General features: G+C 44.7%; 1 protein-coding gene across 15 annotated transcripts in view; it reads right to left on the minus strand.

The window, feature by feature from the left end:
• Positions 1 to 287: 287 nt before the first annotated feature.
• Positions 288 to 25898, minus strand: part of plekha6 (pleckstrin homology domain containing, family A member 6) — a 291418-nt gene continuing 265807 nt past the window's right edge. For 8 of the 15 annotated variants that reach the window (XM_052034357.1, XM_052034355.1, XM_052034350.1 and 5 more), the window contains 10 exons: positions 25674 to 25810; positions 23073 to 23252; positions 19705 to 19819; positions 18265 to 18374; positions 16186 to 16383; positions 13948 to 14109; positions 11719 to 11852; positions 9969 to 10111; positions 8917 to 9021; positions 288 to 6746 (listed from right to left, as the gene is read on the minus strand). In XM_052034357.1, the coding sequence (XP_051890317.1) occupies positions 8921 to 9021; positions 9969 to 10111; positions 11719 to 11852; positions 13948 to 14109; positions 16186 to 16383; positions 18265 to 18374; positions 19705 to 19819; positions 23073 to 23252; positions 25674 to 25810 (1280 nt within the window). In that variant the 3' untranslated portion in view covers positions 288 to 6746; positions 8917 to 8920. The remainder of the gene's footprint in view (positions 6747 to 8916; positions 9022 to 9968; positions 10112 to 11718; positions 11853 to 13947; positions 14110 to 16185; positions 16384 to 18264; positions 18375 to 19704; positions 19820 to 23072; positions 23253 to 25673; positions 25811 to 25898) is intronic. The other 7 variants (XM_052034354.1, XM_052034352.1, XM_052034351.1 and 4 more) reach the window with 7 other exon arrangements.

The following is a 25898-nucleotide window of genomic DNA, read 5'->3' on the forward strand; positions in this document are numbered from 1 at the left end:
CAATCACTGGAACTCTTACATTATCACATACTGTATGTGGAGCTATCTAAATACAAATCTTTGTTCTTGACCAGGACTGAGTAGAATTGGCAAAACAATGTGTACATTGATGGGTAAAGAGCTCATGATATGAAAATCAGCCATCTAATTCTCGGCATTATTAAAGCTGCATTCTTCAAGATAGCTTGGCAAATATTTTGTCAGATACAGAGGGAGCTTAAATAAGCATCAAAATTGGCATAAGTTTTAAAACATATCTTGAATGATTTATAAAAGCAACAAAGACATTTTTACATTCATTTTTTTATTCTGGTTAGTTTCAATATTTTTCATAATAGTTTTTGATATTTCTTTATTACAATACATTGATGTACATTATAGGGTATACCTCTTGTCTAAATCCCCAAACAACCAATGTGAGCTATAAAACACCCTTCCCCCAAAAACGTTAGCAGTCACGCAATAAACAGCTTATAGTCTATGAAAAATATCCTGCTTTGTCAAAAAGGAAATGGGAACAAAACAGGTGAAAAGAACTCCATGTCATGAGGTTCCAAATGTTAAAGTCTCCACCTCTTGGCCTTCTCTCATTAAGCCATCGATTCTGCTGCTTCCCAACCCTGTCGAAATAAACCTTCCTTTGAACAGGAGGCACGGTTGCTGGAGCCAGCAATCCATTCCCTCCAGCCCTGGACTGCTCTGATGTTTCAATTTGTGAGATTGCATTTCAACCAACCTTTGGTGCAGTTAGGAATGTTGGTGGGAGCATAGAAGGCCTGACTATTTTGAAACTTCTCATCCTCCTCTGAAGAAGACAGACATGTGAAAGTGTGGGTCAGTTACAGGAGTGTTTGCATTGAAGCCTTAACCCAGCAAGGTCATGATTTGTGTAACAAATTAGTAGCATTCTAATACTACTTGGGTTGAAGAGGGTATCAAAATAAAAGGGATGGTCACTAATTAATGCCCCCTTGCCTGAAGGACAATGTTAAGCATAGATAGGACTGTACCCTCCTATAATCAACATTAATTGCCTCAGGCTGCACATGGCTATGAAGTTCTGGAGAGTGGTTCACACCAAGTGAAATGCAACAAAGTAAGTAACTGCACTGAGATGAAGATGATAGAGGGAGAAATCTACACCAGGTAAGACCAAGACCAGTCTATCATCCCGGTCCAACATGCAAGTTCAAAGGGAATCATGAATGCTGGGTATTTATCCTCGGTCACAGGCAGATGGCAGGGGGCACAGAGGGTGCTTGGTTCAAGTCTATGGATGGCCACTATTCCATCTTGAACTCCATACATCCTTCTGCCCTGAGACAAACAGAAATAGTGAAACCAGTTTGTTGACCGGTACAAAGCCTATGCCTTTTGGAAGTGATCAAGTGCCAGTAGCCTGCTGCTGCTAGGGTTATAATCGGAGGAAAACACCAAAGGAAGTTCCAAGGTGATCCTCAGTTTGGCTTCCTGGGAATATTTTGTGCTTGGAAGTGATGTCTATGAGAAGATAAGATAATCACCAAGGGCAGAGAGCAGTCCTCCTCTACCTCCCACAAATTGGTGTTTAGATAATTGTTTCATAAATATTACATTCTTGTTTGCACTTAAGTAGATTAAAAGATTCTTTGCTGGAATCTCCTCAAGTTTGTGCTTTGTTTGACTAAATAAATTGGAATTGCTTTTGCACCTTCTACACATATTGTCTTTGCGTTATGGTGCTTTGAGAAGTTAGCTAGTGGATACTAACTGCCGCATAGCAGTCTGCCTAGGCTGTTACTGGGATTTTAAATTAGCATAAAGTGAAATCAGAGTCAGTGTGCGAAAAAAATGGGGCCTGGACAATGATTAAAAATAGGCTGCTGGCTTTAGTCATTGTACAGGGGGCAAATTCACATGTGAGCCCTCAATGAAACCATTGTGGAGCTCACAATGCAACGTACACACTTGGCTCAACTTCACTGCTAGCAGAATGATTCTTGTTATGCTTAACTCTCCCCCGCGTTTCAACTTCCAGTCTAATCCTCTTCCCACTTCATCTTCTGCTAACCTGATGTACAACCCCTACACTTCCATCCTCACTTTCTCAACCATTAGACTCATTCCGATGCAAGCTCTCACATTCCCATACCGTCACGTCCCTCCACCTCCCCTGTCCATCTTACTCATTCTGTACCTCAGCTTACATACCCCCAGCCTGTGCTGCACCCTCGGGATTGGTGGAGGGCTCCTTGACACTGCTCTCCCTGTGTCTCTGTTCCTTCATGGCCGCCCTGCTTGTTTTGATTCCTCATTCCATTATTCTCAATGTGCTTTGTGACCTCAGCAGCTGAGGTCCTGCTGTTGTGATACTGCTGAACAAAACTGCATCCAAATGATCACAACCCCTGCACTTCACTGCACGAAAACTAATATCCCCAATAACTATGTGGAATAAGAGTCTCGTAAGACACCGAAGTACACCAAGTAAATTACAACTACTACTGCAAAACCCTCTGTAACAGTTAGCTCTGACTTTTAAAAACAGATTGAACGAGGTACGATTATTAGTGCCAGAGCCATTATACATAAACTTCCTGTTCCTTTTATTAAAAAATAAAACTTTTCTTTCATAAATAAAAACATAAAATGCTGGATATACTCAGCTGGTCAGGCAGCATCTGTGGCGAGAGAAACAAAGTTAACCTTTCAGATCCATGTCCCTTTATCAGTCCTGGTGAAAGGTCACCGACCTGAATTGTTTCCTCTGTTTCTCTCTTCATAGATGCTGCCTGACCTGTTGAGTGCATCCTGCATTTTCTGTTTTAACTTCAGATTTCCAGCATCTGCAGCTTTTTTTTTGCTTTGCAAACTTTTCTTTCGATTCAGCTGACAATTCATGTAACAGTCTCATGCATTGAATGGAAGTGTGATTAAAGGTGAAGTGTGATAACTTCACTGATGATGCAAGGAATGGGGGAAAAGTGGAGACTCTGATTAGCGACACTGCAATCATTCAAGCAGAAAAATCCTTCACACTGGAGACAGAGCAATGTGAAGAATCATCTTGTCACAGGAATGTTTTTATTTCCAGAGATGTTACTAGAATCAGCTGTAAGACCAAACCAAAGTGAAACGCATACCAGCCTATTAGAGAGGAGGCATCTGTGCAATCTTTGCAGCTGCAAAGCATCAGTGGATAAGACAGAGAAGTTGGGTTAGGCTTTCTTCACCACTCAGTAATCCTTTTCCTTCTCCACTTTCCTATCCTATCCTCCGATTCCCTCCGTCTTAAAACCTGATCCATTGAATATATTCAACGTAAAGGTTTCTCCTCATTTCTAATCTAGTGGGACAACTCCTTAACCCCCGGCTCTCGTCTCTCCAGCTGGAGGAACTACCCATTTGGCATGCACTCTGTTAACCCCTCCCCCAGCCTTGTATCTCATTAAGATTCTCCCGTCCTTCTAAACTCCAGTGAGTATTGATAATCCTAATCAGTCTCTCTTCAAGTACATCTCCAACATCCCAGGAAACATAAGCTCACTTGCCAATGTACCATTGCATATGCGAGCCTCCCAATGTTTGTCATCCCTCTAGGTTTAGACTGGAGCTACACTGCAGCTGCTGCAAACTCAGACTGAGCATTACATGAGCTGATTCCCAAACCGACATTGCTTTTTCACATTGCTCTGCATTCAAACTCCTTTGGCATTGATGCTTAAATGCAATGTTATCTCTCAATGCCACTCACATTTTTAGCGATAAGATCCCTCAATTATTGGCTCCACCTCAGTTCTAGGCACCCACACTTGGCATTTGATTGGAGCAGAATTGGTAACATTGTTTGTCCTCTTGTTCCATATCCTCCACTACAAGGACGACTGAGGCAAAGTAAGGATCGGAGCAGCAATATTGCAATTATTCCAGCAGAAAGAAGTCAGTGTGAAGATTTGTTTTGCTTTACAGGAATGTTGCTTTAATCCTTTCACACGATAAGCCAGAAAGGACAGAAGGGGAGAGGAGGGTTTGTTGTCTCAGAACTAATGCAGTGAAATCCTACAACCCTGCTGATGATTAGCCCTTCACATGATTATGGGGGTGCCTTTTACATTTCATCCTCAACTATCACACATAGAGCCCGTATAGAAGGGGCATCAGATAACGTGTGCTCAGCAGAGATGCCGCAATCATCAGACCTGTGAGATCAAACCAGGGCTGGAAAGTTATCCTGGTTAACTGGCCTGGTGCCTGGGTGGCTCTGTGCTGATTTTCAGAGACTGCGAGATGCAAAGTTGTCCCACAGTTCATCCTGTGGGTCCTTGAACTGCAGTCAAACCAACATTCTCAACCATTCAGAGTTGCCGCAGACAAAAGGCAGTATCCCTGTGCAATCCTTGCCCCCTTCTGAACATTCACCCTAGCTGGCTGTCCTAACCAGAGCCTCACTATAACCTTGGACAAAGTGCTAAAGCAAGACTGATTGTGAGCTGTCTGTTCTACTGTAGGGAACTCTGCAGAGGAGACTAACTTTTGAGAATTTGGATCTTCTCACCACCCTGAAGGACGGTCTGCTGACTGTGATAGCAGTTAAATAGGTAAGTGCCTTAAGAGTCCTAGAAATAAATCCTGATCAAAACCATGTTACTGATCGATGGCCAGTGAGACTAGCTAATTCAATTGCGTAGAGAGACCTTGGCCCCACTGTCTCACAATGTATCTCATATCTACACACAGTGGAACTTCAGACTGACAAGACTGCAAATGCACATCAGGACCAGTGGAAGGAGCTCAGCCCCTTTAGATTCTGCCATAAACTTTTCATCTTTATACAGAGATATAACAAAATAAAACACATATATACAGGGCAAAAGTTCAGTAATATCCTGCAATGAGTGTCAATATAACAATCACTTCAAATATCCAATACCATATTCAATGAATTACTCAAGAACTCATCAATAGCCAGGGCACTGCACTTGATGCAAGTTCTGGAAGATGGAACTATCACCCTAAGTTGCAATGCAAGTTGCTGAGCCATTGCCATGAAAATGCATCACATTGTGCAAATGAGCGGCAACTGTTCAGACAATGGGCTTGGCCACATGGCTAGCAAGTTGTGTGGATTAGCTGGTTACATATTAGCAGGTCCACATTCAGGCCTCTTCAAATTAGTTGCCAAACATGTTAGACATAAAAGCAGAGCCAAAGGGGAATTTTTTTTTTATCCCCAAGCTTTTTGATTATTTTGACGCAGATTTTTGCTCAGATTTTCTACTAAGTAACAGCTGTGACACCAACTGGTCTGGGAGAGAAGGAAAGTCTAGGAAGGGACTTCTGTTTAAATTGGGAGTTCTTGTTCTCTGTGCCTCTCCCTTGAGTGTGCTCCATGGTGGAGATGCCTTTGAGAGATTCCTCCAATTGTACTGACAATTACCACTTTTGAGCAGTTGATGATCTAACTTGGAGCTGCCAAGCTTTGGTGAGGATGTCATCAGACAACCTTGTGAAGTACGCTGCTGGTATCACATTGATCCTGGGATGAGATGGACCACCAGAGCACTCAGAATGTAGTCTCTGTTCCAACCTCTTCCAACCCCAGTGATGGAATTTTGCCCCTGCCCTTGTTCACCATTGGTGGAACCATTGACCCTTTGAGAAAAGCCTGATCCTTGATGGAGGTATAATCCTATCAACAGCAAATGCCTTTAGCCACATCTTCCCATCACCCCAAACTCCTAATTTTTATTGCCAACCTCTGGCAGGGTCAACATGGGGTAATAACATTTGCCTAGCATGCCACATTGGGTGCCCAGCCCTAGTCTCTCTTAAGTGCACTTTCGTGGGGGCAGGGACACACTCAAGCAATCCCAGAATTAGTTTACCATCTTCAGGGTCACCACTAGACAACCCACTGTCAATTTCACCGGCCCCTTTCTAAAAGAAGAATTTCATTGCCAAAGCACTTTACATGATCTCAGGTCATCCAAAGTGGAAAGTTGGTGTTGTATTTTAGCGTAGCCCATTCTTGTAGACAGCAATGTCACACTCCAGTGTTAGGTGTGGGAATAATTAGCAGTCGGGTACTCAGAAAACTCCCCTGATCTTCAAGATGCCTGAACTTGAGAGGTCAGACAGGGTCTTAGTTTAACATCTCATTTGAAAGATGTCACCTCCAACAGTTCATCACTCAGTCATGCAATGGGAGCATTAGGCAAGAATCCTCTACTTGAGTCTCGGGAACGGGACTCAAACACACAACCTTTGAGTCAGAATGCTCCCCACCGAGTCAAAGGCTAACGCATCTCTTTTCAGTGGACGTTTCCAACCTTCAGTATGACGCACCCCATAATATCCCATTCCCATTCTCTCCTCCTGTCAGAGGACGAGCAAATTTGGATCCCAATATAGTTCCTTTTAAAAAGTCACTCCACATTATTAGAATTTCTTTTCTCCACTACACAGTGGGAGAGCTTAGAAATTAAAATACTCCTTCACAGACTTTCCTTCCTTTGAGAACTCAGTCGGTCAAATAAAAAACTTATTATGTGAAGAAGTAAAATAAGAAACTCTTCAGTAAATACTGCATCTCTGGAGGGGCTGCCTTCTTTGAATGTAAAGCAGCCACTCAGTCCTGGTTTCTGGGTCTCAGCTGGTCCCCGATAAGACTTGTTATTCCTCAGCTCACGCCTGAAGGTAGTGTCGTTACACCTCAGCGAGCCTTCAGTACGTTGACCCGTGACACTTGATGGCAGCGATAGCTTGAGCTGCAAAGAGAACGTTCAATGAACTTGGGGACGTCTCGCCATGTGGTTCAGCTGACTGGCACTGAACCCCACCTCATGGAAGATATCATACAACTACAACCACTTGCATTTATGTAACACCCAGCCCTTTAATGTAACAATGGTACGAGCTTTACAAGTTGACTTCGAGCCAAGAGATGTTGAGACAGTCTACTCTATAAGGAGGGATATTTTATTCATCTGCAGATGTGGGCATCCATGGCATGAACAGTATTTATTGCCCATCCGTAATTACCTCTGTGAGAAGGTGTTAGTTGTCTTCTTGATCCCAAGTTGAACGTGCTCCCAGGAATTATGGAGTTCCACATTTTGACCAAGTCAATGACTTGTGAGTCGGAGGGAGTCACTTGATAGGAAGAGATAGAGGCAGAGAAGTCCAGGGACAATAATTCTAAAGCTTAAGACCCTGGCGGCTGAAGGTAGGGGATGATTAAATCCTGGGATCATCAAAGGATTGGAGTAGTAGGGTGACTGGGACTGCAGATTGTTGTATGGCTGGAGGAGACACATAGGTGAGCGAGCACAGGGTTGGACTTCGTGAGGGTTGGGATGTGAGCAGCAGACTTTTGCATGAAGTTGTTTAAGGGGATAAACAGGGGAAGCTGCCCAGGCGTGTGTCTGGAATAGAGGTAACAAAGACAGGAATGAGGATTTCAGTCACTGCGTGGAGGTGCAGTCAGAGGTTGCAATATTATGGAAGTGAGAACCGATGATCTTAGTGATGGTACAGAGTTGTTGTCCAAAGCTCTTCTCGGACTGTTGCTACTTATCCGGCTCAGTTTCGGAAGGATGGCAGGGAGAGGGATAGCTATGGAACTGAGTTTGCAGTGGGGATTGAACACAATGGCTTGAGTCTTCCCACATTTTGCTGGAGGAATTGTACAACGTCACCAAGCGGTTAGGGATGGTTGAGGGGCAGAAGGATGTAGTGGTGAGGTGAACTGGTATGATTGTGTGCACAAAGGATTGGGTGAATAATGTCTCAGAGGGGCGGCGGGTAGATTAGAAATATTTATTAAAGCTGATCCCTGCCCTAATGAACATCAAGCTCAAGAAAAACCTCAGGAAACTTGAGCTCTTCAAATATGATAGGCAAAATTCAGAGGGGGACCTTATCCAGCCCACAGATGTTAGAATTTTCATAAAATTAAACAGCAGTAGATCCACAGTCCTTTTTCTATGAGATTTGATTGGATGAAGTAACTGGTCTCCTGAACTTTGTTGGTGGCAATTTGGGAGAAAGGTTCCATGAATAAGGAGTTTGGACATGGACAACAGGTTGTGACCAAGTCCCAGTGTCTGCTTCCCATCAACCCCATCACCAAATATATGGAAACACAGCTTCACCAGTGGTTGAGACAATGGCAGCATTGAGGCCAAAACAGATCAGCTGGAAACTCTGAGAGGCACCAGGGTACATCTGGGGAAGGAAGTGAGAAAAACACACACAAAAGGGGAAGAGAGAGAAATAAATGGGGAGCAGGGAGGGAGGGAGAGAGAGAGAGAAGAGAGAAGAGAGAAAGAGAAGGGGACAAATGGGGAGTAGGGGTTGGGAAAGAAAGGGGAAAGATGGACTGGGGGGAAAGAGTGTGGGGAGAGCGCGGTGGGGGAGAGGGAGCGGTGGGGGAGAGAGCGCAGTGGGAGAGAGAGGGCGTGCGGTGGGAGGAGTGGAGAAGGAGATAAGAAAGGGAGCAGAGGGGAGGAGGAGAATTGAGACAAGTTGGGCAAGGACACTGTGAGGAGGGATGGGAGATGGAGGAGGGGCAAGTGAGAGCAGAGGATAGTGAGGGGCAGAGGGGACAGAGAGGGAGTGAAACAGAGATACAAACTGTGGTTGGCGGAGTTAAAGCTGATGTCTGCTAATGCACTGTGTTATTATGGGAGACGTGCATTCATTCAAGGCTTTCTGATAATGTGATCAAGGGAAATAACTTAACATTTGCGACTAGGATATGATTAAGAATCACATGATTTGTTGTCATTGGATGAGACGTCATGCAATCCAATGTCAGTAGAATTGGTCATCCTAAGAATAAGAGGTGTCAGTAGCTTGCATCATTCTGTAACTGCTGACACCAGGTAAAAAACACAAGTAAATTAAAAAGGACAAATATTTTCTTAAAGTGCTTACTTCTTCAGACACACATTAAATGGCTTCCATCAGTGACCTGTGGTGGCGGTGATGAGAGGGGTGATGATGACTGGGTTGATGGACTTGATGCACCCGATGCTGGAACTAAATGGAATGAAAGGGTGGAATAAATGAAGCAGACTTCATGACAAGATCCTTCTTACAACACCCTCACTCCCATCTTCCTGCAACAGAGACCTGCTCTTCTACAGTCCTGCATCCTTCACTCTCCTCCCATATTTCTGTAATCTTTCCTGCTCTCTCCACAATCATAATCCTACATGCACGATCCCACCGATCGAGAGATGCAGCATGGAAACCAGTCCTTCTGCTCACCAAGTGCAGGCCCACCATCAAACCTTCCACTTTTGAACTAATCCTACCCTAATCCATTTTATCTTCCCACATTCTCACCAACTCGCCCCATCTACACACTAGGGGCAACTTACAGCAGCCAATTAACTTACCAACCTGCATCTCTCTGGAACGTGGGGAGGGAAATCAGAGCTCTCGGAGGAAACCCACAGGGTCATGGGAAGAAAGTGAAAACCCCACACGTCTCACGCACTTCCCTCCCATTCTCCATAGTAAGCTGCTGCCCTTGTGGACACAGCTCAGCCTCCCCTCCGTGGACTCTGTCTACACTTCTCACAGCCTTGGCAAAGCAGCCAACATAATCAAAGACCTCACCCACCCCAGACATTCTCTCTTCTCCCCCCTCCCATCGGGCAGAAGATACAAAAGCCTGAAAGCACGTACCACCAGGCTCGAGGACAGCTTCTATCCCACTGTTATAAGACTATTGAACAGACCTCTTGTATGTTGAAGATGAACTCTTGACCTCACAATCTACCTCGTCATGGCCCTTGCACCTTATTGTCTGTCTGCACTGCACTTTCTCTGAAATTGTAACATGATATTCTGCATTCTGTTATTGCTTTTCCCTTGTACTACCTCAATGTACTGATGTTGTGAAATGATCTGTATGGATGGCATGCAAACAAACCTCAGTATATGCGACAGCAATAATAAACCAAACCAATCACCTTTACCTGATATGAGCCGGCTTCGCCTGGATGCCTCTGTGGCGAGAGCACATGAGATCTCAATCCGCTTCTCCTGTTCCTGCAGCTGAAGCTCAGGATCCATGTTACTGTCACTGAGCCCCTCTGTCAGTGGGACAATGTTCTGCAAACTAACAAGAAACAGCAGTCACGAGGACCGTCCAATGCAGAGGTAGTCCCTCTCACCCTCCTACTTGATGCCCAATTCCAGGAAAAGGTCTGTGTTGCAAGAAAATCCCTCGTGCTTTCTCCACAGTCCCTGGAACTCATTGGGCAGCTGGACTCCATTTGGGACCACCTACAGAATCCACATTGAGACCCCCAGCTGCAATGTGGTTACACGTACAAATTAACTGATCACACAACTCACACAATGATGGTGAACTAGATGCTGAAACTTCTCGTCGGGAGGAAGAAGCAAACTTTCCTACTTCAGGACGAGGAGATGAAATTGTTTATGCATTCACTGTCTCAAAGAAGCTTGGGGAGGGTTTGTGACTTTGGGGAGTGCATCATTTGGAATCTGGAGGACGGGTCTTTTTCCCAACCCCAATTATACCCAGGAGGTGAAGATCACAGTGGCCTTCCACTTGAACTGATGCGTTCTGGCACGAGGGCTTGTCAGATCATTTCAGAGGGCAACTAAGTGTCTGCGTTAGAATACAGAACAGTACAGCACAGGAACAAGTCCTTCGGCCCACGATGTCTGTGCCGAACACGGTGCCAAATTAAACTAAATCTCTACTGCCTGCACATGTTCCATATTCGTGTGTCTCTCTAAACACCTATTAAACACCACTATTGTACCTGCCTCTACCACCTCCCCTGGCAGTGTGTTCCAGGCACCCACCACTCTGTGTATAATAGAACCATACAACAATACAGCACAATACAGTCCCTTCGGCCCACCATGTTGTGCCGACCTTTAAACTACGCCTAAGACTATCTAACCCCTTCCTCCCACATATTCCCCCTATTTTAAATTCCTCCATATGCTTATCTAACAACCTCTTGAAATCGACCAGTGTACCTGCCTCCACCACTACACCAGGCAGCGTATTCCATGCACCAACAACTCCCTGGGTGAAAAACCTCCCTCTGATATCTCCCTTGAACTTCCCATCCATTACTTTAAAGCCATGCCCTCTTGTATTGAGCATTGGTGCCCTGGGAAAGAGGCGCTGGCTGTCCACTCTATCTATTCCTCTTAATATTTTGTATACGTCTATCATATCTCCCCTCATCCTCCTTCTCTCCAAAGAGTAAAGCCCTAGCTCCCTTAGTCTCTCCTCATAATCCATACTCTCCAAACCAGGCAGCATCCTGGTAAGTCTCCTCTGCACCCTTTCCAACATTTCCGCATCCTTCCTATAATGAGGTGACCAGAATTGGACACAGTACTCTAAGTGTGGTCTAATAATAATTTAAAAAAACTTGCCCCTGCCCCATACATCTCCTTTAAGTTTTCCCCCTTTCACCTTAAATGTGTGTCCTCTAGTATTTGAACTTTCTACCCTGGGAAAAAGATTCTGACTGTTTACTCTATCTATGCCTCTCATAATTTTTGTGCAGTCATAGACTGACTATGATGGTATGGATGGACGATTTCTTTCAACAATGGGGCATTGTGAGCCAGCTGAGGTTACCACAGACGAGACCTGGAGTGCTCCAGGAGTGTCTGCTCTGCTGCCCAACTCCGTGTCCTGCGATTTATAGCTCTCGCGTGGTGACAAGGTACCTGGATTTTGCGATGAGGGTTTTGATTCGTTCCACTTTCTTCTGCTTCTCTTTGATCTCCTCTGGACTAAGAGGGAGCTCTGGTTCAAACTCGATGTAACGCTCTGGGATGAAGACTTTATCTGGTGTGGACAACTGAATGAGAGACAGACAATCAGGACGAGAACAGGTAACTATTTATAGCTTGGACACTGTGGAATATGACTTGTCCTTTGCAAAGTCTCGATAGCATCAGGTCAGGGATGAACAGTGACATGTAAATGCCTTGGAAAATGAATGTCAGCACTGGGGAATTGAATATTCTTTGCACATTGTGTTAGGTTCTAGAACCAAGCCGGTTCAGCTATAACCACACAACTACGCCTCACACAGGAGAGAGACTGCAAAATGAGTGCAGAGGGATCTAGGCGTTCTTGTGCATGAACCATAAGAAGTTAGCAGGCAGGTATAACAAATAGTTAACAAAGCAAATGTCACGTTGGCCTTTATTGCAAAGGGATTGGAGTTCAAGAATAGGGAGGTTTTGTTATAATTGCACAGGTTGTTGGTGAGGCCACACCCAGAATACCATGCACAGTTTTGGCCCCCTAACCTAATAAACGATATGGTAGCATTGATGGCAGTCCAAAGGAGATTCACCAGACTAGCTGCTGAAATGAGATGGTTGTTCTAAAGAAGAGAGGCTCGACTCTTTGGGTCTGTATTCCTTGGAGTTCGGAAGAATGAGGGCTGACTTTATTCAAAAATATAAGATCGGGGAGGAGCGGTGTTTAAAGGGTTGGCGCTGAGAAGTTTTCACTAGTGGCAGAGTCATAAACAAGGGGACATAGCTGAAAAATAAGTGGCCGGTCATTTAAAGTTGAGGTGCGTAGAAGTTTCTTCTCTTAGAGGGTAGTGAATCCCAGGCATTCTTCATCCCTGAGGGTGGTGGAGGCCAGATCACTAGACATTTAAATTGGAGACAGATAAATATTTGAAAGATCGAGGAATTGAGGCTTATGGGGAACTGGAACAGAAGAGGAGTTGAGGCCAGCATAGATCAGCCATGATCATATTGAATGGTGGGATAGGCTTGAGGGGCCCAGTGGCCTACTCCCGCTCCTATTTTCTTGTATTGTTGTGTACAGTATCACTGCTTCCACCGAGAGGCACCAAATAGGCAATGTCATCAAACTGGAGAGCCCACTCTGGTTGGTCAATGTGACTGAGGTCCAGGTGCACCAAAAATGTGTTTGGGCATCCTAACTGTTCACATGGGGGTTGGGTCTGTTGCCTTAAAATACACCTCATCCCCTTCCCAAATGTCCCCATACCACGTGCCGCTTCCACCCTCCAAGGAGGGCTTCGTGATGACCCTAAGCTTTCCAATTGTGACTCAGCAGAGAGCAGTGGACTGATGGCGAGAGTGTGACGTCTGATCAACAAGGAGCAGTCAACAATACTGGCGCAAAGAAGCAAAATACTGCAGCTGTTGAAAATATAAATCAAATTGCTGCAACCACTGAGCAACTTCTGTGGAGACAGAAACTGAGTTAATGCTGATGGCATTGTGATCCCATGACCTTGGGTCTGAGCAATTTCAGTTACATAGAGTGAACAGCATGGTAAAAGGCCATTCAGCCCTTCTGGTCCATACTGGGGTTCATCCTCCACGTGAGCCTCTCCCACACACTTCGCCTAACACTACCACCATTCAACTTCTCTCATGTTTTCCAACTTGCCCAATAAGTGCATCTCCCCCATTTGCCTGAACTGCCCCATGATCATGAGCATATCTGCCAGGCAGGCACAGTAGTGTAGCGGTTAGCATAATGCTTTACAGCGCCAGTGACCCGGGTTCAATTCTGGCTGCTGTCTGTAAGGAATTTGTACGTTCTCCCCGTGTCTGCGTGGGTTTCCTCCGGGTGCTCCGGTTTCCTCCCACATTCCAAAGACGTATGGGTTAGAAAGTTGTGGGCATGCTATTTTGGCACTGGAAGTGTGGCGACACTTGCGGGCTACCCCTAGAACACTCTACGCAAAAGATGCATTTCACTGTGTATTTCGATATACATGTGACTAATAAAGATCTTATCTTATATAACCATTAATAGTCTTCAAAGTAAGTCAGTGGTGAAGGACCATCAATACAGCTACGTACCTCCAACAATTCCCCATGCACAGGGCACACCCACTTCCTCACTGCCCTGACACTCACACTGCTTTCTCACCATCACTCCGGGTCACACACCTCCTTGTTGATGTCCAATGAATAGTGCTCTGGCTCCAGATCCATTCTTCTCAATCGTGCAATCTCCTCCCTGGGGGTCTCATGGTAGTTGCCCGTAAAGTCCTCCCGGACAGCTGCCTCCAGCTGAGAGATATTGATCTCTGTGGTCTTACGGCGGGGAACCTAGTCATGGGGAGGGAAGGGGTGGGGATGAATCACAGAGGAGGATTTCAATCCCATGGAAGCCAACAGTTCTGCAACCTAAAATTTCACTGTTTTGTATTGTCAAAAAAATTGAGTCACAGTGTCACACAGAAACAGGACATTTGACCCACCCTGACCATGTTGACTCTCAGATGTTTATTTACAGTATAATAAATGTGTTTACCAGCACTTGGTCTGTAACTTTCTATGTCTTGGCAATTCAAGTGCTCGTCTAGATACTTCTTGGAGGTTGTGGGAGTCTCTGCCTGCATCACCCATTCAGGCAGTGCACCCTCTGGGTGAAAGAATTCATCCTTAGGTCCCCTCAAAACCTCTAACCCCTGACCTTAAACCTACTCTATACTCAAGTTTTAGACACCTCTGCCATGGATGTTTTCTGTTGCACACAGTGGGGGTTATAATGAGGTGGCCCCTTGCTATTCATACAAGTGTGTGTGTAAGATATAGACAGAGATATGAGAGTGAGACAGAAAGAGTGAGAGTAAAAGAGAGCGAGAGAGAGAGAGAGAGAGAGAGAGGAGAGGAGAGAGAGAGGAGAGGAGAGAGAGAGGAGAGGAGAGAGAGAGGAGAGGAGAGAGAGGAGAGGAGAGGAGAGGAGAGGAGAGGAGAGGAGAGGAGAGGAGAGGAGAGGAGAGGAGAGGAGAGGAGAGGAGAGGAGAGGAGAGGAGAGGAGAGGAGAGGAGAGGAGAGGAGAGGAGAGGAGAGGAGAGGAGAGGAGAGAGGAGGGGAGGGGAGGGGAGGGGAGGGGAGGGGAGGGGAGGGGAGGGGAGAGGAGGGGAGGGGAGGGGAGGGGAGAGGAGAGGAGAGGAGAGGAGAGGAGAGGAGAGGAGAGGAGAGGAGAGGAGAGGAGAGGAGAGGAGAGGAGGGGAGAGGAGGGGAGAGGAGAGAGTGAGAGAGACGCTGTCAATCTCTTTCGAAGTGGAGGCACTGTTGAAACTTGGGAATCCCAGCTGACAATTTGAGGATAACTTTGTGTTAATGATTGGATTTGTTCTGATGGTGTTGTTTGGGGAATTTCAGAATACAGGAATACTGACCGGTACACCGGGAAGAACTCTCTTTTTTCCCCAATTTCCTGCGTTTGGCCCATATCCCTCTGAGCCCCGACCTTGCATGCGGGTAAGTTTGCTTTACACAGAGGGTGAGAGGTGCCTGGAACAGGCTACCAGAGGTGGTGGTGGAAGCAGACACAATAGAGGTGTTTAAGAGGTATTTAGACAAATGAGCATGAAGGGAATGGAGGGACATGGACCCTGTGCAGACAGATGGGATTAGTTTCACTTGGCATCATGGTCGGCACAGACATTGTGGGCCGAAGGGCCTATTCCTGTGCTGTTCTATGTTCTATTTATTAACTAACAGACAAATAACAGATAACTAAATAACAGATTTCTTAATTTATTGAATTTAAATTCCTCAGCTGATGTGGAGGAGTCCAGATGCCTGTCTTACTAGTTGAGTCACATGACCACTATTATAGAATTGTACAGCACAGAAACAAGCCCTTCTGGCCCACTTGTCCATGCCAACCAAGGTGCCTATCCACACTAATCCCATTTGCCCGCAATAGGCCTGTATTCCTCTGTACCTTTCCTTTCCAAGTATTTGTCTAAATACCTTTTAAACATTGTAATCGTATCTGCCTCTACCACATCCTCATAGACGATCCATCTGGTATCTCATTCCAGATATTCACCACCCTCTGTGTGGAAAAAACTTGGCCCCCCCCACCCTCCCCAGATCTCTTTAAATATCTCCCCTCTAACCTTAAACCTCTAGTTCTAGATTCCCCTGCCCTGGGAAAAAGCCTCTTATCTATCCTATCTATGCCCCTCATGATTTTATAAACCCCTATGAGATCACCTCTGAGCCTCCTACATTCTTGTGAGAATAAACCCAGTGTATCTAAGCTCTCTTTATAATTACAGTCCTCCATTCCAGACGACATCCTGGTGAACCTCTTCTGCACTCCTTCTTTAGTCATCACTCCCTTCCTGTAACGTGGTGACTGTAGTAGTGAGTGCCCCAGCGTACCGTGACTCTCCGAACAATGGGTTTTGGGCTGCTGGAATCCATAGTTGCCAGCTGCCCAGAAGTCAGGGTCAGACTCCGCCTCTTGTTATGGCCCCGTAATGACCCATTCTGGTGCCTCTTCATGCGCTCAGCCTGTTCCTCCACGCTCATCTTGGATTTTGCATCACTAGAGTGCACGCTACCTCTCACCCTTTCCTGCTAAGGACACAAAGACAAGTCGGCACAGTCAGGAAAAGAGGCAAGGACACAAAGGCAATAAACAGGTCCACTGGGACAGACCCCAGTGGCTCATCCACTGGTTAAAGTAATAGGCTAGTATGATTGCTTCACACACACAGGCTAGTATGGATTGCTTCACGAAATGCTCAGCAGGTTTCCGAGATTGCTTTCTGAGATTGTTTCACTACCTTTCCATCATGCCAACTCATCAAGGGAGCTCACTGGGGTAACAGGAGCAGATCAGATCCTAAGCCCTGCTTCACCACTCAATTAAGTTTTGGTGGATCCCCATCTTAACTCCATCTTCCAACCTCAGATCTGTAAACCAATACAAGCTCTACCAATCTCAGTTTTGACATTTTATTTCACCCTCAGCCTTCAAAGTATCTATTTAAGGGGAGTGCGGAATGGAGGGGGAAAGAGGTCCAGATTTTTGCCATTCTGTGAATAAAAGCTTGCTGATATCACCCCAAAAGGCACAGATTTAATTTTATATTCAAGCCCCCTTTGCTCTGCACCCTCCCCATATCGGAAGAAATATCTCTAGATATTGCACTCATTTGACCTCACATTGTCACATCGATGTTATGTACACAGCATTTGTCAGCTTCACTTTTCAATGGCAAGCCCAATGTTAAATGATCCACTAGAACTCTCTTTACTGACTGCAGCCTTCTTTTCAAATTCTCTTGTGACCTGTGATCCATTGATCCACTCACAGTGGCTCAGTGCCATTTGTAGCCCAGAAGCTGATTGGGTAAGTGCATTGTGTACATGTGGGGCAAGGGAGGGTGGGAGGGGTGTGGTGTTGAGAGATACTGAAGTTTGTTGTGCCCCCTCTCCACAGCACCCTTTACTGCCACTATACTGACCTATCATTAAGAGTTCTTTAAGCACTAGCTTGCTTTCCTGGGAAGTACAGGTGGAAGTTGTATGGAGGGAATCGGTAGATAAAGGCACAGCTTCCAGTTGTGGAGCATGAGGTCAAAATGAAAGGAGCACTGATATCTTTGAAGGATTAGAAGAGTGAAGGTAATTGTGAAGATTTCAAACTGTAGACCTTATTGAATGTCATCGATGGCCTTCAGATGCCGAAGGTAGTTCTTGGACACCATCCCATACTGAATCTATACATATAGGTGAGATGATAGAAACTGGAAAAACAGACTGAATGTGTAACGCCTATTCGAACAAAACACAAATTCTTCAAATCGCTTCAACTCCCAACAAATAATGCTAACTTTAGTGATAAGCTTCATGAATACTATACATTCAGTTGCAAGTTGAGAAAGCCCAGCGTTATGGAAAGGTTGCAAAGCTAGAAAACTGTCCATATCACGATTTTCTGTAACATAAACCCTTGACAAAAAGTAACCGAATTTGTTGTTTCCTTTGCGTTTTGTGTTTACTTAAGTTTTTCTTTCTCACATAAGTTCCATAAAGAGTGAAGTTTTATTCTGTATCTCAAGACTTTTGGTAGTGATTTGTTAATTCTATAAGGGCAAATTTCCGTTAACAAAACTGTTTACAAGACCGACCCTGCAAAATGCCTGATGACACAGATAAATTTGCCAAATTGCTGTGTTTTATGGTATTTTACAAAAGAATCCACATTTCTTTGAGTCTGAGAGGCATATCAAAAAGTTAAAAAGCTTGTCAAAGTTTCATTTTAACACTACTTTTTGCAACTTGGTGTGCTTTGGCCTCCAAAAGCAACGTCAGCTACAGGTGCCAAAAGTGTTACTGGCCACCATTCCTTACTTAAAAAAAAATCATTGCAAGTTTTCATCTTTTATGTTTAGAAAAGCTAACTGCGGAGGATGAGTGGTTTCATCAGTCGCAAGCCACTTTCTCACTTACTTTTGACGGGAATTCACAGTTAGTTTTATCGCTGTTCCGAACTGCAAGATTGGATGGAGTTGGAGACGCATCCTCTGGAGGCGATTTGGTCCTTGGAGGGACAACACCTACTGTAGAACCAAGATGGAATATGGGTCAGAAAACACTGTCCGGTCAACCTCGAGAGTGTTCATTAAAAATATTCCATACACATAGAGGGTGAAATTCCACTAATGATTCTCCGCTGTCATAACTCAGTCAGAATACCAATAACAACCATTTCTTCCCATTAGTTTTTTTCATTATTCATTCACCTGTAGGACGAGGACATGATTGGTAATGCCAACAATTCTTGTCCATCCCTAATTCCACTTGAGGAATAGTTAAGGGCAAATCACCTTGGTGGGTCCATTCACCAGAGTGAATAGGACAGCAGATTTCCTTGAATATATATATATGTATATATAAAAAAACTGCAGATGATGCTGGAAATCTGAGGTAAAAACAGGAAATTCTGGAAACAGTAGTGTGGTGGCACTCCCTCAGTATTGCACCAGTGAGTCAGAACTAGTCATATATTTAATCTGGAATAAGACAGGAAAGTCTTGCTACAAACAGAAAGGACTTTACTCCCACTCTATTAGTTATGTTCACTTCCTCCACTCCCATCTGACACAATGCAGAAGTGCTACCGATCAGAGATGCCTAACACATTATTCTTAACTTGGATGCAAGTTACTGCTGGGTTTCACATTCATTAACTCATCCACACTGAGCAATGTCTCGATTTAAAAATCCTTACTCGTATGCTCATCTTTCCACTGCTTCTTCCCCTCAGCCTAACACACCGTTAGGCTGTGAACACACAGCCGTTGCTCTTACAAAGTTCTTACGGTGTAAGAACACACCGTTGCTCTTACAAAGTTTTACTGTTGTACATCTACATTATCAATGCAAGTCCTAATTATCAAAGTACAATATATCAGTGCAGTGTGATCTGAAATAAACAGAGTTCATCTTTTATTAAAAACCTTGCCATATTTTAACTCTGTGCTCAGTTCTGAATTACATTTGTTGAGAGGTACAGTTGTAAAATGAAACCAGCTTATCTTCCAGTTAAAAAACTTGGACAAAGGCAGCAAAAGCATCAGAACACCACCACCTGGAAGTTGCCCTCCAAGCCACACACCATCCTGACTTGAAGATATGTCACCATTCCTTCGCCGTCGCTGGGTCAAAGTCCTGGAACTCCCTCCCTAACAGCATTGTGGGCAGACTCACACCTCAAGGACTTGCAGGGGTTCAAGAAATCAGCTCACTACCATCTTTTCAAGGGCAATTAGGGATGGGAATTAAATGCTGGCGTAGCCTGTGAATCCCTTTAATGAACAAAATAAAACCTTTGAGTGTTATATCTCTTAACCTGTGGGCATATGCCCAATGTTCCCAGGCAGACGATACCTTTGTTCTGCTTCTCCACTTCTGTGTCCTGCTTACTCTGTCCCGTGCTGCCTTCAGAGCTGGGTTGCAACACTGGACAGCCTTCCTTCCTGGAACCATCAAAACCCGACTTCTGCTGGAGGGAAATACGAGAAAATATCAGCTCCGTGATATCCGATAGGTGACCAAGGTCCCAGCACTTGGTACTGCCTGGTCTAAGACAGTGGCTGAGGTTGGGGGTTACTGAATGATGCAATGTGCCCAGCTCTACTAGGGCATGGTTAAAAGCAGACAAGGTCCAGAAGAAAGCTCCATTTCCCTCACTGGCTAAAGAGAGTCCCAAGAGTTTGGGCAATCGCATTGGGCTGGTGTTAAAAGGTGCCTCTCTCAAACCCTCAGTATATGAATCCAGATTTCTAAAATGATAGGAGAAAACTATAAAATTCAGCTGGAGAGAAGCAAAATCCATGCTTTTGCACTATTTAACGTGCTGGAGGATTGCATTCTTAACCATTTACATGAGTTCCAATTCATTTTTTGAATACAAGTACAGAGGAAGAGTTGTGAATCTCAATCAAGTCACCTGTGGAGGAGAGATATCCTCTTGGAGTAAGTTTCACTTCTTTTCCTGGGAAATTCTCACCCCTTGGGATTAATAATCCTTACTCCTGCCCAAACGTATCCTGTCTCAGACTGTGAATAGGGAAGGGAGCTCACTTGCTCAGTGTACCTGTGGGAGGTTGAACTCTCAGCAGGAAGGTTTCCAGATCAATACGAGTTGATGCCTCCCTAGTCTAGTGAGGATGCTGAAGTTGGCCTCAGTGCCAATGGCTGTGGGGTAGGTGTGGCAGAAAGACATTGGTGAAGGAAATTGGCCCTTGCTTATCATCCAGTGAACCCATAATGGATACATCAATGCCACAGAAACTGAAGAGTCTTCAGTTTTAGTCCAGGGGCAACAGTGATGCTGTTGAGCCTCATGGTTAACTATGACCGCTTGGCGGGACACCATAGGAGCAAAGGGAATGAACAAATAGCATTTACATTATTGGTATTTCACAACAGAAAGGACAGAATTATAAAGCCAGTGTGCCCCTGCTAGTATGATTAGTTCTAATCCATTAAGGACAATGAGGGAAGGGACTGGCATCACTCAAGAGCTAACAGCTCCTTTGTCTCACAGTGTGTTGTAGCCAAGGAGAAGGGTGCACCCCCCTGTGTATAACATGGCTACTCTCTGCATTTCCCTTCAAAAGACTAGCAACTTAAAAGCAAAATACTCATCAACATTCATTGCATTCTCTCCATTTCATGGCCAGAAGCTGCAGAGGAAGAGAGAAGTGAATTTGAACTGGATAGAGATAGGTAAGGTATGGTGCATGACGTCCCTGTTTCCTGACTACAGGTTACGTTGACTTGCTCTCATAGCCCCACTGAACATATGAAACTTCCCTGTTTGAAGAGACAACATTTTTATGTCATACAATAGATCTGAATGGGATACACCAAATACACCAGACTGGCCACCAAAAATAGAGGCATGAAATAAGGAGTCTCAAGTCAGCTTGTGACTGATTGAACAGAAACATGTGAAGTAACAATCAACACGCTGTGCTGACTGACCTACCCTGACTCCAGGTCTGGCAATGATGTGACTTTAAGATCTGCATCCCTCCATGGCCTTGTGTCTCCCTCTCACCTAGATCTCCCCCAGCCCCACAACCCTCTGAGAAACTCCAGTCCTCTATCTGGCCTCTTGAATTTAATTGTTTCACAAGTGGCAGCCGTGCCTTCAAGTGCCAAGATCTCAAGCTCTGGAAGTACCCTCCTCCCAAAGTTCTACCCACCTCTGAGATGGTCCTTCAAATCTACCTCACTGAACAAGCCCTCTACTTTGGTGTTAAATGTTTTTAACAATGCTCCATTGAAGTGGCCTGAATATTTTTACTTTGTTAAAGTCACTACGTAAATACAAGTTGTTATTGCGACGTCAGAAGAATTTCCATTTAACACTTCACAATCACTCCATAATTGAAAAGGGTAAGCACTATCCCATGAATGGTACATAGAGTAGGAGAACCATACAGCATAGTAAAAGGCCCTTCAGCCCACTGAGTCTGTGCCAACCATTGAGCACTCACTTACACTGATCCTATCATGTTCTCCCCAGATTCTCATCAACTCTCCCCAGATTCTACTACTCATCTACATGTTAGGTGCAATTTTCAGTGGCCAATTAACCTACCAACCCACATGTCTCTAGGATGTGGGAGGAAACTGGAGTACCTAGAGGAAATCCATGCGGTTACAGGGAGAATATGCAAACTCTAAGCAGACAGCATCGGAAGGCAGGATTGAGCCTGGGTCACCTGAGTTCTGATTCTGGGCTCTACTAGCTGCACCACTATACCACCCAAATCTCATGTGAATCTTCAATTTGACAGACACACCAAGCCCCATCATCAATTTTACTGAAATGCACCTTACAGTCATGTTTGTACCGTGAGAAAATACAGTCCCCTTAGGAGATCCCCTTCCCAAAGCAAAAATAAAAGATAGCCCGTGTAAAAACAACCTCAATAATAAAAGACCTTTAATCTCTGAAATCCAGTCTTTTGTTAATTATTGCTGTATCCTTCAATTGGTCTTGTATCGGTGCAGTGTTCTGAGGGCTAATATGTTACTGATACAAGAAAGAACATTTAAAGAAATACTTAATATTTCATGAACATTTAGAGAAATACTTAATATTCGGTGACAATCTTAATTAAGTCTAGTAAAATTGTCCATTGCCTTTAGCACAAAAACCCTTTATACAGTGACTATCATGACTCAGGATGTCCCAAAGTGCATCAAACCAATGAATTACGGTGTAGGCACTGTTGTGATGTAAGAATTGCACCAGCTGATTTGTGCACAGCAGACTCCCATCAAGACTGTTGTGACAATGACCAGATTAGTCGAGGAATAAACCTTGCTTTTCTTTGGAACAGTGTCTTGGGATCTTTCACATGGTCTTGAGAAGGGCTTGAATTAGTGCTGGTCTGAAAGACAACAACTACAGTACTGCAGAACACCCTCAGTTTGAGCAACTGAACCATAGTTGACACATGACTAACCCATAAAGACATAAATTTCATCTTAGAAATAATCTGTCTCACAATGCATGTTTGGAGATACAAAGTACGATGGGAGTTTAGCACACTTCAGTTGGAGACTGACATGAACTGCCATCACCATTTTGCCTCTCTGGGAGCTTGGGGTCAATGCTGAATCTCGTTGGTTCCCTACAACTTATTTCATGCCTCAAGATCATGAGCAGGACTGACACAGATGGGAAACCACAAGACTCGGGAGTGATGTAGACAGTGGCCTGGCTAGCCACTTACTGCCGTGACTCCTTCAATTCTCCTCGTATCCAAGGTGTTCTTCCCTTTCTCCGCCTGCTCCCAGATGTCCTCGATAGAATAGGCCCAGAGGCTGCTCTCAGTGGGAAGAGGAGGGACTACAGGCAGCGACCCTTGCTGCAGGTAGGACTGTGGAAGGGGTGGTCGAGGCGGCCGGGTCTCCTGAGACAAAGAGCGAGCAAAGCATAAAGAGTAACTGCAAAGCCAGCAAGACTGTGAGTGAGCAAGAGGAGGTTAGTGTTTGGAAGGATTCCCCCTTCAGACTAGAAGCATGGGCCATAACCTAATGAATCCTTGATCACTGGTGGTTTATTGCTTTAATAGGAATTGGAGCACTTCCTACCCTCTCTATCCTTTCTCCCTGAAGGTAGCTAACATCTCCCCCCTCACTGTTATTTGGTCCCACAGACACTGGCCAACTACCTATCACCGGGATCGTAGAGTCATACGGTAAGGAAACAGGCCATTCTGCCCACAACATCCATGCCAACCAGTGGGCACCCATTCATATTAATCCCATCTTCCATCACTTTGTCCATAGACTTCTAAGCCTGGGTGATACAAGTGCTCATCTAGACACTTCTTAAATGCTGTCAGCGACTCTGCTTCCCCCACTGTCTCTGGCAGTGTGGGTGGTGCATGCCCAGCCAACATTGCGGAGGCTATTCGAACACTGGGGGAAATCACTACATCACAGCAGAAGGGGGGCAGAGACAAAAACCTACATTACTTTCAAAAGATTTTTGAATGAACACTTAAAGAAACCCGTACAGGCTATGGACCTGCAGTGGAAAGTGAGATTAGCTTCAATGATGGACTGATTACGCTCCTGCACTGTAATCAATGGCTACCATTCATGAACGACTGCCACTTTATCTTTGCTGATCCAATGACGTGTGCTCTGCAGCTGGGAGTTACTTGGAAGAGATCAGGAAATGAAACCTGAACAGGTTCAACTTGTCTTGAGGGGGATAAGAACTAGACAAGCTACGGTGTTCCACTGCTGCCCAGATACTCTTAGACTTCCGTAACAGTTGGAGTGCAAGATAATCCCTAAGTGGGTGTTGTACAATTTGGAGCAGTGATAAACTCCTGCTCTTCAGCACTGACATGCCTTTCCACAGACATGTTAAACTCTTCTATATGGAGAACCCTTGCGAGTTTGACCCACTTCCCAGAATTTTCATTCTAAATGGTAGTGCCAACTAACCAAAGGAAAACAAGGCTTAGATATCCAGCCCTGGTTGGTAGGGCTATCTGTGTTGTATAGTAGCTGTCATCTCACGTTTCCAAAACTTGATTCACTTGTTTCCAAAGGAAATTCAGAAACAGTTCCCAGTGCAGCCATTACTATACAGCCAGTTCAGTGCTGCTGACTGAGGGTGGATTTCTAGAAATCAAATTATTCCTCAATATCAGAGAGCCAATGGAGAAAGTCAGAAGCTAATGACCTTGGAGATATCCTGATATCTAGACCCCACGGAGACAGAAGGACAGACTACTCCCCCAACCCCACCCAGTTCCGATTTGTTAGTGCAAAATGAAGCAGAACTGAGGCAGAGGCAAAAGGCAGCAATTAGAAAATAACAGGCAAAAATTCTTTCAGACCCAACATTAAAACACCACAGGACCACAGGGATGGTTTGGCAAATTTAGCCCTTCCTACACCTTGCTGGTGAAGAGACATGAATTTCCTTTTCCTTAATTTGTGTCCACTTTAATCTTTGCTTCAACTTCTTTTTGATTGTTTTTATTTTTCACTTGTCCCTTTCTCCTGCTGCTGGGACTATAGATTTTGTGTCTGGTTTATAAGTGAAATTGGAATACAGGGATTAGAAGGGCCTAACTCTCCCTGGAGAAGATACAGACCACCAACTGGGATAAAGACTGATCAGCATTAGGACCGGAGGGTTTATAAAACTGGGTACTGCAATAATCCCTTAATCCAATGGATAGAGTGGTCCTCTGTTGCTAGGTGCCAGCTACAGGGAGGTGGGATGATGTCTCTGGACACATCAAGAAAGTGGAGAAATGATGAGCTTTATAGATTTTCCTTACTACTTTTGGAGATCTGGGTCTATTTGTGCTCAAACTTGCCTCGGAGATGAAATGGGACAGAGTCAGGTTGATGGCATGGAGAGGTGGGCCGGATAGCAGTTTGACAATCCCTGCTATTTCACATTGTTAATCTCTTGCTTTAGCTGGTACCTGAACTTCATTCTTTGTAGCTCATTTCAATATTGACGCAGCTGCGTTTAACCACAAATAGATAGAGATAAAAGCATGTTTCAAAGTCAGGAAACACTTGCTGGAAAAAGATAGTCAAATATAATGCGAGTTGATCTCATTAATTTAGATTACTTTCCCATCTTCTGTTGAAGTGATTACCGCAAAAACTAACAGTATGAGGAAACTGAGTCAGAATATTGCAAGGTGAGAGCCACTTACAGTGATGTTGAATCAAACTGAGATTAATTCATATTACTTATGGAGAGTCTGGATGATACTCTATCATCCAGACTCTCCATCCCATTACAGTAAGTGGGCCTGGGTCAGCCCGCCATGGATTGGGACTGTGCTTACCTCACTGACTGCTTGCTGAGCCGACAATTGTGATTCGGAGACAGGAGAGAAGGGGCTCATGGGACTGGCGAGGCTGTTGGAGCTCAGTGGACTGGCAGGACTGTTGGAGCTGAAGGTGCCCATCTGGGTGCTTGGCACTACGAAAAATGATAAACATTAATAAAAACAGGACCAACTTGCCATGAGTATCAACACTCCTTCATTCCCTGTTTTCATGCAATCCAC

This window comes from Pristis pectinata, chromosome 20 (assembly GCF_009764475.1).
Source record: "Pristis pectinata isolate sPriPec2 chromosome 20, sPriPec2.1.pri, whole genome shotgun sequence".
NCBI lineage: Eukaryota > Metazoa > Chordata > Chondrichthyes > Rhinopristiformes > Pristidae > Pristis > Pristis pectinata.